The 13,557-nt window shown below is 52.5% G+C and overlaps 1 protein-coding gene across 5 annotated transcripts in view; it reads right to left on the bottom strand.

The window, feature by feature from the left end:
• Nucleotides 1-425: 425 nt before the first annotated feature.
• Nucleotides 426-13,557, bottom strand: part of CALN1 (calneuron 1) — a 146,232-nt gene continuing 133,100 nt past the window's right edge. For all 5 annotated transcript variants that reach the window (XM_040082682.2, XM_040082686.2, XM_040082684.2 and 2 more), the window contains 2 exons: nucleotides 9,369-9,522; nucleotides 426-2,809 (listed from right to left, as the gene is read on the bottom strand). In XM_040082682.2, coding sequence (XP_039938616.1) covers nucleotides 2,682-2,809; nucleotides 9,369-9,522 — 282 coding nt within the window. In that variant the 3' untranslated portion in view covers nucleotides 426-2,681. The remainder of the gene's footprint in view (nucleotides 2,810-9,368; nucleotides 9,523-13,557) is intronic.

The following is a 13,557-nucleotide window of genomic DNA, read 5'->3' on the forward strand; positions in this document are numbered from 1 at the left end:
AACCCTGTACCCAGTAAAATCAGTGGGGAGTTGTGCAATGAACTCTACTGACACCAGGCTATGGCTTTTACCAATATATTCATTATAGGTTTGGTTTTACAAATGGAGCTGCGAGGGGAGGGGTTGGGCTGGAGAATGGCTGTATTTACAAGGGTTTATGGAGCATGCAGGAAGGAATTCTGGAGCCTTCCAGAAATCTTCAAGGAACGCAGACAATCATGGTCCATGAGGTGCTGCTGGGCCTGGAGTCTGCCCCTGGGTGAGGAAATGTGGGGAAACATCTGGTTTGGGGTTGTGGGCTTGGGGTTGTGGGCTTGGGGTTGTGGGTTTGGGTTGTGGGTTTGGGTTGTGGGCTTGGGGTTGTGGGTTTGGGCTCAGTGGAGGCACCACTCCGCCCCGTGCCCCCCCATCCCTCCCCTCCACCTCCATCTGCCCACTCGTACTCCAGCACAATCCCAGGGACAAAATGAGTATTCCTCGGTGGCAAGGAACATTTAGACTTTTTTCCCCACAGCTGCCACCTCTCCACAGACTGCTGAGACCTAAAAGTGGGGCTGAGTTTCCTTAAAATGATCTCCAATCTTGTTATCTGCAATGCCCAGCAAAGAAAATGTGTCTGGGCTCCCCAACACTGAGAATCCCACACCAGAATATCCCACAGATATTCTGCCCTGTAGCAAATGGAAACATCTCAGTCTTCTGGGAGACAGAATCATTTTTTTAATGGAACATTGCACGGTTCACCTCTGTTGGTCACAGCAGAACAGAAATGCAGGAGTTGTGTGTTTGGGAAAGGCAGAAAAAAACCAACTCAGCTGCTGTGGAAAAGGTGTTGTCTTTGGGATGGACAGGACACCAGGAAAATGGCAGGAAAACGTGGAGGTGGGAGACTGAGGCACAAAAAAGTGACTTGAGTTTAAAGGGGTGGTGGGAGACAGGACAATGACCATTAGATTTTTAAATTAGGCTGCTAAAAATACAGGTAAATGTCACTCAGACTGGTAGAAAAGAAAGACCTGGAATGAGTGTTTGGGATGGATCCAGTGTAAGTCAATGGCTGCAGTGCAGGATGAGGGAGGCTGGGGCTGTGCAACCCCTAGGAGAGCCATCCCGCCCCTCCTGTGGCACAGGGAATGTTGCCTCCTCTTCCAGGAGCAACATCTCAGCGTTCCTGGTGTGTCTGGAGCTCTCCCAGCACAGCCACCCCACTGCAGCACCCGAGTGCCTTCATGGAACTCCCTTGGAGCACTCCATGATCACCAGCTGGGAACCCCTCCCAGCAGGGCAGGAGATCACCTCTGTCCTGGTGTGGCACCCAGGGGCGCAGTTCATCCAAAGGGAAATGCATGGATTTGTGTCAAGTTTCAAAGGAAAAACACCTTCCCAAGTAATCCTGGCTCCTTGCACTTCCCGTGTGGTGTCCCTGCTCTGCATCATTCCATCTTCTCCTTGCTGCTCCTGAAAATGCTTTCCAGGAAAACCACCCAACGCTCCCGGGATCTGGAAGTCTGATACATTTCAAACACACAGGGGTGGGCTCAGGTTTGGTTCCTTCTTCTCCTGCTGCGCTCGGCTTTTCCGATGGCCCCCTCTGGAGCCTGCCCATGGGATGGGGGTGGCGGGATGGATCCTGGGAAGGAATGGAGAAGTTGGCTGGTCAAATCCACACTTTATCATGTGGGTGAAAATAAAACCACCCCCACAGGATGATGTCTGCCATGGAGGTTTCACTGCAGATCATAACCAGGCCACACAGAATGGAATAAATTAAAATTGTGCAGGCAAGGAGCAGGGAGGAAATCTCAGGAACAGCTTCCCTCAGGATTTTCACCTGGGAAAGAATTCTTGAAGGCCAGTAAAGAAGAAGGGTAAAACTGCTGGAGAGGAAACAATGAATATGCAGAGAGGCCCGAGGAGAGGGAGGTTTAGCTGGCGCTGGTGGTGGCAGAGTCCCTTGGAAGACTTTGCACAAGTTCAGCAATGCCCAGATGGGAAAACAAGGGGTGCTCCTCAAGCCCTGATTCACAGTCGGAAAAAAATGGCCAACAGACTCCTGCTACCCCACAGTCTCGTGTCAAAGGTGGAGTTGATGAAGCAAAAAATAGACATTTTGTATGGTGCTGGCGAATTCCCCCTTTTTTTTCCTCAGAAAATACTGTACAAGGATGCTCTAGCTCCCCTCTAATGCCGTAAACTCCATGGCATGGTCATAAGGGAAAAGGAAAGTGAAGCTGGAACGCGTGGAACAAAAGGAACAGGACTTGCTTGTGGCAATGCTACCGTCAACTTCCTGGGAATGTGGGCCCGACGGGAGCTCCGTGGCATAGTCAGTGGGCCCTGGGATACGGACAAGTCACGAGGCTGGGCCCCCTTCAAACCGCAGAGCGCCGGATCCAAGTCTCCTCCGCGTCGCCATTGCTGTTTCAAAGCAATAATTCGGGACTCCTGGATATGGGATTATTGCATTAGGAAACAAAACCTTTAAAGCATTAGAACAGCCCTTTGATGTCCCTGCCAAAAGGATGTGGTTGGTTCACAGGACACGCTGCTGGCTCAGGCTCCTGCTGCAGGCGCCGGCTGTGCCCGCGTGTCGGTGCCGTGGGATCGGGGCGGGAGCTCTCCCGGGGTGCGCATGCATGGCCGCCATCCCGCTGCCAGGACCACTCCGAGCCGTGCCGGCACTACTCCATGCCGCTGCGCAGGATCTGGTTGGCCGCTATCAGCATCACGCTGATGATGAAGGCCATGGCGAAGGCGCAGATGAGGCTCTTGCGCACGCACGTCTGGCGGTTCTGCTTCTGGGCGTGCACTGCGGGGACAAGGAGGGCGGTCAGACAGGGCATGGGTTGTGTTCCCTCCTGAAGCAGCTCCTGGGCTCTCACTAGAGCCCTCCTGTACTCACTGTCACCTGTCCCTGCTGGGACATTCCCAAACAACACACCCAACCTTCCAGGACTTCCAAACCAGCCCATCCCAGTCCTTCCTAACCCTTCAGGAACTCCTCTCCCTCATCATAGCTTTTAATGGCTTTAAATGCTCACAGAGATATTTGGGGTGAGCCATGTATTTCTTTTAAGCTCTTTGTGAAGTTGGAATCACAGAATGGGTTGGGTTGGGTCGGAAGTGACCTCAAAGCTCATCTTTGTCCCATGGGCAGGAACAGCTTCCACTGTCCCAGGCTGCTCCAAGCCCCAGTGTCCAGCCTGGCCTTGGACACTGCCAGGGATCCAGGGGCAGCCACAGCTGCCCTGGGCACCCTGTGCCAGGTCCTGCACACCCTCACAGGGAACATTTTCTTCCCACTCTCTGACCTAAACTTCCACTCTTTCAGTTTGAACTGAAGTTCTTTAATAACAATTATTGACCTTGTGTGAATCCCTCCGACTCGTCCAGGTCAACTGGGAATGAGTGGAAAATCAAGAAGTGCTCCCTCATGACACTCAGGCTCCCACTGTGAAATTCCCAGGAGTATCCATGGTACAAGTCATTTTCCAAACTGTTTTAGGTTTTCTGTGCTTAAGCCAAATCAGATTTATTAAGAACATTTCCAAGTGACTGCTTGCAGAATAATTGTCAAAAGATGTGAGCAGCAATTACAAAGCAGATAGAGTGGGGATTTTCAGCACATGTTTTATTTAATTTTACTTTTTGCTAAGCTCGTCAGTGAGAATTCATGCTGTGACTTAATAAAGCCAGTTCATGACTGTCTTGGCCTCCCCACCTCTGAATGTCAGAACCACGTGTGGTGTTGGGGCACTGTGGAGATTTGTTTGCAAAGGCCTTGAAGGTTCCTAGGCAATCCTAGGGTGGTTATGGCTGGAATAGCCCAATTATCACCCCAGCACCACCACCATGGTCACCACTAAACCATCTCCTAAGAGCCACACCCACACTTTTTGAACACTTCCAGGGGTGGGGATTCCACCACTGTTGGACACCCTTTCAGTGGAGAAATTTTTCCTATTTTCTAATCTAAACTTCCCCTGGCCCATCCTGAGGTCGTTCCCTCTCCTCCTGTCCCTGTTCCCTGGGAGCAGAGCCCGACCCCCCCGGCTGTCCCCTCCTGTCAGGGAGTTGTGCAGAGACACAGGGTTCCTCCTGAGGCTCCTTTTCTCCAGGCTGAGCCCCTTTCCAGCTCCCTCAGCTGCTCCTGGGGCTCCAGACCCTTCCCAGCTCCATTCCCTGCCCTGGACACACTCCAGCCCCTCAAGGTCTTTCTTGGGGTGAGGGGCCCTGGACTGACCGCAGGATTGGAGGTGTGACCTCAGCGGTGCAGGGGACAGCAGTCCCCAGCACAGGGGACAATCCCTGCCTTCATCCTGGCACAGCCCAGCTGCCATTGGCCTTTTTGGCCACCTGGGCACACCTGGGCTCATGTCCAGCCACTGGCACCAGCAGCCCCAGGGCCTTTTCCAGCTGTCCAGCTCCTCTGTGTGCCTGGAGTGTTCCATGGGGCTGTTGTGCCCCAGGGAACAAGCGCAGGACTGGCACTTGGCCTTGTTGACCCTCATCCAAGTGACCTGTCCAGGTCAGTCAGGGAAAGCCAGGAAATCATCCCACACAGGATGGACAGCTCTGCCCAGCTGCTCTGGGCCTTGCTTTGCTCTTTGGACTTGTTTTGCCCTGGGCAGGGATGTCCCTGTCACCTTTTCCTCAGAGATGATCTTGGGATGATGGGAGACATTCAGATGGTTGACAACAACCCCAAAACAAACCTAAAATGCATCCAAAGACAGGCTCCAGGTGCCCATGCTTGGAAAGTTGGAAAAGAGAATATTTTTAGAATATGTGGAAAAATCCCTTGTTCTGTTCCAGTCTTGAACCTCATCGCACAGAGAGCCCTGGATGCTGGGTTTTGAATCCCAGTTTTCTCCCCCATCACCTCCTCTGGCTGGTGTTCAGCAGTTCTTGTGTCCTAATCCCAGCTCCCAGTGGCCCCAGGTCAGTGCTAGAGGCACAGAGCCCTCCTCAGGGAGGGTTGGAGCCATCCTGCCCTGGGCAGGGAATGTGAGTCAGGCCTTGCTGTGTTCTGGGCAGGGAATGAAATCCCCCCTGCCAGCAGCTCTACCAAATTTCTCACTCTCTGCTTGCACTGCTCTGCTCCTGGATTCCTTCTCTGGCTTTTATAAACTACACAGGATCAATGCCGTGGCTCCCTGGCTTTGTGTACAGTGCACTGGTGCTTTGAAAACCTTGTTCCTGCCCAGCTGTGGTTTTTTTTTAATGTATTTTTCTATTATTTCTGTATTTTGAAAGCACTCCTAGGCAGCACAGAAATCACTGACACTACCAGCATTGCTGTCAGGCTGGGGCTGGTGATGGGAACAGCAGCCCAAGGCTGGGCAAGGATTTATTGGGATAACAAACTCACCTCTTCAGAGGAAAAGAGTAAAAAGTGCTCGGTGTTTTTGCAGAAGTGTTCCTGAATTGAACAACTTCTTGAGGGTTCTGTTATAAAACAGAGCCTGAAGGCAGCAGGATGCAGGGGAGTCCCACTTACTGCTCTTTGCCCACTGAAGGGACACCAAATATCCAAATTACCTACAAACAACCCCAGCGAAAGGGGAATATCTGCGGAGGGGCTGAAGGCCCAGCCAGACCCTCTTGCTGTTGGCTGGGCATTATTCCAGCAAGGAGATGGGTATCAGCATTGCCCAGCTCCCTTGAAATCCACAGGGAGACAGAGGAGCTGGAATTCCTGATGTCCTGATTCCTGGAATTCTTCCCTACGTGCTGCCGTCTTGAACATGAGGTTCCATTTAACCACCCCTTCTTACTGGGGAGGGTTTGCCCTCAGTTCTCTCCTTTCTCTAAATCCATAAACTTTGAGCATGGAAGCTGCTTTTCCTGCTGGTTCCCATAGCTGGCATTGTCCCAGGGCTGGGTGCCAACATTTGGGTGCCAGTGGGAGCTCTTGCCACCCATGGGACATGCCAGGGGTTGGATGTAGAGCTGGTTCATTGGATATGGGCAGAGCCTGGAGGCTCCTCTGGAGGAATCCTCAGCCCTTCTCAGGGAGCAACCCAGAGGTTTCCAACATCCATCAGACCTCATGAGGCAAAGGCAAATCAAGGCCGGGTCATTCTTCATCTTCTCCAAGGACAGGCTGGTGAGGAGAGCTCCCTCACTGGCACAGACCACAGCCCCCCAGAGCTCCTCCAGCAGGACCTGGGGCTAATGGGGCCAGGCTCTTTCCAGGTCATGATGCCCACGGTGGGTTTGGGATGTGCTCCCAGCACTGGGAGCCTTCTCTCCTGCAGGAAAACAGCTCCTCACAAGGAAAGCAGCAGTGTATTTATAGTGGCCCTGTCCCAGCCCTGCCACAGGTGAGTGATGGTGGCTTGCTCTGGCTGCCTGGAGTTATTTTTGGTTTAAAGGTCAGTCTGTCATTCCCAAGCCAAGCTGAGCAGGGCAGGGGGCAGGGAGGAGCTGCTGGCTGCATCCCCTGGATTTGGGGGTCATGGCTGAGGGTGGAACTGCCCTGGCAAGCAGGACCAGTCCTGTAATTACTGACACTGCTGTGCCATCACCTCTGTGTCCTGAGTGTGGATCAAGGGAACTGCCAGGACAAGGCCGCTGGACTGTAAATCTTTGGGAGCACAGTGTTGCTGCAAGTTGTCCTTTCCCCATGTCCCATGAAATCACACAGCATTCACTGTCCTGCCCTGAGCACTGATAAAAACAGATGTAAAGCTGACAGAACTGTGCCTCTGCCCTGGGCGTGTCCTTCCCCTTGATGTGACATCCAAATTACTTCAGTGTTCAGAGGGAGCTGAGGAAACCCTGGACTCGGCCCTGCCTACAATACAAATATTTAATTTGGGGTAAACTGAGGTGAGAGGTGCAAGGCCTGTCATCCACATCGATACTGAAGAGTAGTCCATGGTCATGAAGACCTTATTATCACATAATGGCATAACTGTATGACAGACACTTCATGGATTTGTACTGATGGTGCTATTACCTGAACAATACTCTTCAGCACCTGAGCCAGCTCAGCCAGGTGTGGAGAAGGGGAAGGTCCGGGTGTGGGAAACAGGAACACCCAGTGTGGGAAACAGGAATGTCCAGTGTGGAGAAGGGGGATGTCTCTGCCCACAGGAGGAGAAGGGTTTGGGGCTGGTCTGGGATCCAAGAACACACCCAGAGGGGACACTGAGTGGAGATCCCTCTTTCACCAGGAAGCTCCCCAAAGTCTCTGCTGTGTCTGCTTCCTTTGGAGATCCCCAAATCTCAGTGAGAACCGTTGGGGCTCATCTTGGCTTCATTCCTCCCCAGGATTAATAGGCCCTTCAATGGGGTGGGTGATGCATTAAATATAGATGGGAGTTGAAAGAACTATTTGAATTGCTGTTTGAGGAGTTGAACTAAGAAAGGAAGTTATTTTAGAGTGCAATTCATCTCATCCCAAGATAGCACCTAAACGAAACTCAAGGAATTCCACCCAAAAAACATCTTCAGTGCACTGATTCGAAGAGAGTGACCTCCAGGGAGACACCCCAGGACAGCTGGCAGCTGTCCCTTAGTGCCACATTCCATGACATGTAATTCCTGCTATTGAGTCCTGTAGGGATCCTGGTGTTTGAGAACTGAGAACTCTGGGGGCACTGGTGGGTCATTCCTGGCCAGCCTGGAGAGCTGCAGGACACAACCTGTCCTTTCCTGACAGAAATGCTCCTGTCAGAGCTGTCACAGACCAGAACTGTCCCCTTCCACTGGCACCTGGAGCAAAACTTTGCCCCATTGTTGACAGTTCAGCCGATCTTTATTCCCTGCTGGATTTGTGTGTGTTCCCAACATCTAAAAAAGGGTCTGTTTTGCTTCTAGGTTCTGCCTGGCACCAGCAATGCCAAAACATCCCACGAGAAAAGCTGTTCCTGCTGCACTTTTGGAAACTGGTGCTTCCAAAATGAGATGCTGAGCATTTGGGACCCAGTTTTTTTCTGGGATGGTTCAGCCAAGCTCCCAAAACCCTGCAGCAGTGACAGCTGGCTCCAGTCCCCAGGAATCAGCAGGTCAGTGGGCACCAACACCTCCAGGCAAGGAAGAAACATCTCTTCCTCCCTGCTGCTCTCCAGGAGGAACACAAAAATTGTTGCTTGGCCTGATTCAGAGAGTGCTGCTGCTGCCTCCCTCCTGCAGGATTTTTAAAATTCAGCTGTGCTCCTCTAGTTTCTCTGCATTGTTTACTGAGGAGAGGCTCAGAATGGAGCTGCTTCATCCCATCCATTAGCCAGGCCAAGGACTGAGCTGTATTTTCATCCTCTGCTTTCTGTCTCTGCCTGGTGCCCTTTCAGAGCTGTTTGAACCCACAGAATGCCAGAATTCCCCCCAAATAGTCTGCACAAAGTGAGATTGCTGGGTGGAAACATTGGCTCTACCAGGGCACAAACTCCGAGCTTCTCTGCTGCATTTCCCTGCGCTCTTCTGCATTTGAGACAATTTCATGGAATCACAGAACAGTTCGGGCTGGAAGGGAACTTAAAAACCATCTCATTCCACAGACAGGGACACCTTCCACTGTCCCAGGCTGCTCCAAGCCCCGTCCACCCTGGCCTTGGACACTTCCAGGGATCCAGGGGCAGCCACAGTCTGGACAAGGACCTGTTTGGTTGTTCCAAGCAGCAATACTTCGGAGCAGCATGAGTTCCTCTGGCCAAGGAAATGAAAATGCTTCTTCTGAGGTGGCTTAAAATGGGGAACGTCCATGACACTGTCAGCTCCGTCCAAGTGCAAAACCCACTGTAAATCCCAGCGTCTGACCCTAATTCCTCATCTCCTGTGGCTTGCTGAGGGAAGGGAGAGTTTCCCCTTCTCTGGCTGCTCCAAGCACTGCTCAGCCCTTGACTTCTCACTCTCAAGTGTTGAGAGGGGCTGTGCTGGCTGAGGCAGGTCCTGACAGCTCAGAGCAAAGGGTGCCCAGGGCAGCAGGGCACGGATGCACTGCTCACTGCTGGTGTGACAGAGGAGAGGACTCATCCCACCTGTTCCCTGGGAGCCTTTTTGGGATTTGGAAGACCCCAGCTTGGTAGGGGCTGCCAGTGCCAGTAAAGCCTTTCCATGGTGGGATGAGGGAAATAAAGGTGTTTCTGTAGGGAAATTCAGCCTGGCTTAAGCACTCAGCACATCCCTCTGCCTGCATCTCACCAGAGAGAGGGGAAGGCCCTCAGTGCTTCATCCTTGTGCCTGGAAAAGGATCAGCTTTGCTGAGGGAGGGATGAAGTGTGAGGGCAGCTGTTGAGCTCTGTGTGTCCTTGCTCCTCACTCCAAAATAACTTCCTGGCAACCCCAGGCACCCTTGTCCCAGTTCAGAGCAAGTTTTACAAACAGGAAGCGATAACTGAACAGAAACCCGGGGGCTTCCTCACCTTCAAACTCTGTTTGGCAGTTGCCAGAGTTCTCGTTCAAGCTCTCCTCCTCGTTGATGATGATGTTCTCGATGTCCTTCATGGTGAGGTGGTCACGGAAGGCGTGGTACAGGATGTGCTTCAGCTCCTCCAGCGTTATCCTCTGCATGTCAAACTGTGGGAGATAGCCCAGTTACAGCCAGGGGAGGGGGCTCCAAGGAAATCAGGCGTGAGGGCAATGCCATAATCCCCACCTTGTGTTTCATCAGCCTCATTTCAACACCTCGGTGTGGGTTTTTGCTCTTTGGGGTTGGTTTCCCTCTAACAGTGAGTGCTGTAAAAGGGTGCTACCCCTGCCAGCTCCCTTGGCACTGGTGGGACAGCAGAGGAACCAAGCCCTGTGCCAGGGATGGCCTCCCAGGCTGGAGAGGCACCAATCCAGCCCATCCCAACAAAGAGAAAACCCTCAGGGATTTCCCTGCTCTCACACCTTCCATGAGCCACAGCTTCCTTTTTTACCTTCCTAATCCCCCAGTAGTGCCTGGGTGGGAGGAACAAGCAGAGGACGCTTCCCTCTGAGACAATGTTCCTTGTAGATCCAGCAGGAAATGCTGCTCTTACACCAACCAAGTGTTAAACCCACAATTCCTGCTGAACGCAAACATTTTGCCCCAGAAGGACGTTGGACACGGGCAGTTTGTGGTATTAATTAATCCCTGCTAATGGTGCAGCAGAGAGGAGACAGACCCTGGCTGCCGTGCAGTGCCGGGGGAGCAGAGGAGTCTCCCTGAGTTTAGTAAGGAAGCATGGAAATGTTCCAAGTCATGATGAGTTTTTCTGAGTGCTGCAGGAAATTCCCATTCCTTCCCCAGCCTGGGGAGAGCAGGACAAACCAGAGAGGACAGGACAGGACACAGGGAATGGCTTCCCACTGCCCACATGGGAAACTGGGCAGGAATTGTTCCCTGTGAGGGTGGGCACGCCCTGGCACAGGGTGCCCAGAGCAGCTGTGGCTGCCCCTGGATCTCTGGAATGCCCAAGGCCAGGTTGGACATTGGGGCTTGGAGCAGCCTGGGACAGTGGAAGGTGTCCCTGCCATGGCAGGGGTGGCACTGGATGGGCTTTGAGGTCCCTCCCACCCCAAGCCTTTCTGTGATTCTGATTCCCTGAAGGCAGAAAAATCAAACCCACAAACTACAGCGAACCTCAGATTTGTATTGGCCTCAGAGAATTCCCTGAGCCAGGAACTGGAAGAGAATTCCAGCAGAGGTTGAACATCAGCCCTCATGGGGTGGAGTGGGGTCACCACATACTGAGGGGCTGCTCCTGCAGGCAGGAAATGACTATGGGGATGGAATTATGGGTTTGCAATATGGATGGAGTGAGGAAGGGGCTGTTTCAGGTTGGAGTTTCCCAGGATGAAGACTCCGAAGGGATGCAGGATGGGGTGTTGGGTGAGAAATCCTTGGATTTACCCCCATAACATCAGCACTGCAGAAAGCCACCCAGGAGGGCTGGGAACCCTGGGCAGCTTCAGTGCCCCCTGCAAACTTCCAGCAACACCCCCAGCACTGCTGCAAGGCAACCAGAGGAATTATCCCAAATCTCCACACCTTCAGTTGCCAGGAGAAACGCTTTTTGTCGTGGAACACGATGTGAAGAGCACAGCTGCTCCCTTTTCGACATTAAAGACAGCAGAGCAGGGCTGGTGAGATTTTTTCATGCACAACAAAGCAGGATGGAAATTGGTGATTAAATGCCAGGGGGATTTGCAGCCCAGCTTTGAACTGGGCACCAAGGAGCCACTGGTGACGATGAGGTGCTCACTATTTTTAGCTGAATCCCTGAGGAACAAGGACAGCAGAAACATCAAACCCATCAGCCCTGCTGCTCACAGAAATTTTTTCATCTGGACAGAGCCAGGAACTTTGTCTCTGGTCCCTGCTGTCCACTTCCCTACACATGTCCTGCAGCAGAGTTGAGATTGGTGCAGGAAATAAGTGAAGGGAAATGGAGAAATTGGTGTTTCTGTGTATGCTGGATAAAACCAGATGGATGTGTGCAAATCTGTCTGCACACACAGGGATAGATGGGAATATTGCAGGGCCCAGGTTAAGCAAAGTGCACTTATCTTCCTTCATTAACCCCTTGGAGGATGAATGATTTTGCACCTGTGCAATGAGCAGTGGTCAGGGAAGAAAACCTCAGGCTGAGCAGCTTAGGAGTGATGAGAATCCCAGGATGAGCTTGGTTGGAAGGGTCTCAAAGCCCATCCAGTGCCACCCCTGCCATGGCAGGGACACCTCCCACTGTCCCAGGCTGCTCCAAGCCCCAGTGTCCAACCTGGCCTTGGGCACTGCCAGGGATCCAGGGGCAGCCACAGCTGCTCTGGGCACCCTGTGCCAGGGCCTGCCCACCCTCACAGGGAACAATTCCTGCCCAATCTCCCATCCATCCCTGCCCTCTGACAGTGGAAGCCATTCCCTGTGTCCTGTCCCTCCAGTTCCTGGTGCAGAGTCCCTCTGTGCCTTCCCTGTGTCCCCTCCAGACCCCTGGAGGTGCTGCCAGGTCTCTGCACAGCCTCCTCCACCCCAGCTGCACAGCCTCAGCTCCCTCACCCTCTCAGTCTTTGCTGCTCTCCCTCTCTCCCAGCATTGCCACTAAAAAGCCTTTGCAGAGTCTTCTGTCCTCCTGCCTCTGCTCCAGGCTGGAGCGCAAACACAACTGCGGGGATCAGCTCATCCTCAAATGGTGCCAGCAGTAATGACTTGAGGGGTTTGGGGTCTTCCTGTACCAGTTAAAATCTGTCTGGAGGGAAGGAACTGTTCTCTTGACAAATGCTCAACTGCTGCTGCATCTCAAATGTTATGCTAATAGAGAGAGAAATCATCTTTTTTTTATTGTTTTGTTGTCATTTGTATCTTTTAGGAAGTGGAACAGCCTCAGATGGGATTCAAAATCAGCCTTGTTGGCTCAGTGATCTTTGGGGGTCCCTTCCAAGTCAGAGCATTCTGTCAGTCTGTGAATTTATGCAGTGATTTATGGTCTCTTGGCAGGAGCACCGTCCTTGCTCCTGCTTTACTCCATGCAGGACACCCGTCCTCCCTGAGCTCTGTGTCACCCTGGCAGAGCGTCCAGGATGGCTCCAGCTCGGGGCAGGCAGGGACAAGCTCTGCTTGGGCTTCCAAGTAATTCCAATTATCCCCGCTCCCCAACCCAGCAATTTCCCTGATTCACTTTTCAATTACTCTGGGTTTTATTGTGGTAATGACAGGAACTAGGGAGCAACTCTTAACTTTTATTGACTCGACGGGGAGGAAAATGGGGACTGTGGCAAGCTGGAAACTTTCTATAGGATTTATAATTAGGAGAAATCAATGGAGCTGCTTGTGAGCCTTGGAATAATTCACTGTGAGCAGTGAAACACAAACTGTGCCGAGGCTCAAACTCTGGGTGCTGCTGAGAGCTATGGAGAGCACCAGGGCAGTGCAGTTCCTGAAGCTGGAGGATGTTGTCCCATGAGATATCTGGAAAGCAAATATCTGGACCTGATCCAATCCAGCCTGTCGCTTTCTTCTTGACTTGAAATTCCTGCAGGGAATGAATCCCGACTCCAGTTTCTTGAGTCTTCCTAATTGAAATTCCCCAAATTTGTGTCTGCCTTGCCTGCAGAACCATATTCCCAGATAGTTCTGTGTGCTACCCGGCCTGGGCTCCTCTGCTCCATGCAGGAATGGCCCAATGAGTTTGTGTTATGAAATGATGAGGAATTCCAATCTCACCTGGCCCTGGGCACCTCCTGTGTGCTCCGTCACACAGCCCACAGCCCATGGGATCATCAAGGAACATCCCTGGGACTCCCCCAGCTCTGCCAGAGGCACTGGTGTCTGTGGGTTACAAACTGCTCTGGGCTGGGCTCCAAACACCCTCCTTTGCTCCCAGGGATTGGGGGATTTTGTGGCTGTCTGGTGCAGGGCCAGGAGTGGTACTCGATGGTCCTTGGGGGTCCCTTCCCACTCAGGATATTCCATAATGCTCAGTGTGGATTTGGAGCATCCCTTAAAGCTGCTGGCTCTGTGACTCCTGGGACAGGGGCAGGTGTGGCCTCCACGTGTCTGCCAGGAGCCCATGGGGACACATTTGGCTCTGGGGATGGGAAATGCTGCTGGGGCTGGGCTGCAAAGAAACCATGTTCCATCCAAGAGCCAAC

The sequence above is a fragment of the Hirundo rustica genome, chromosome 19 (assembly GCF_015227805.2).
Source record: "Hirundo rustica isolate bHirRus1 chromosome 19, bHirRus1.pri.v3, whole genome shotgun sequence".
Taxonomy (NCBI): Eukaryota; Metazoa; Chordata; class Aves; order Passeriformes; family Hirundinidae; genus Hirundo; species Hirundo rustica.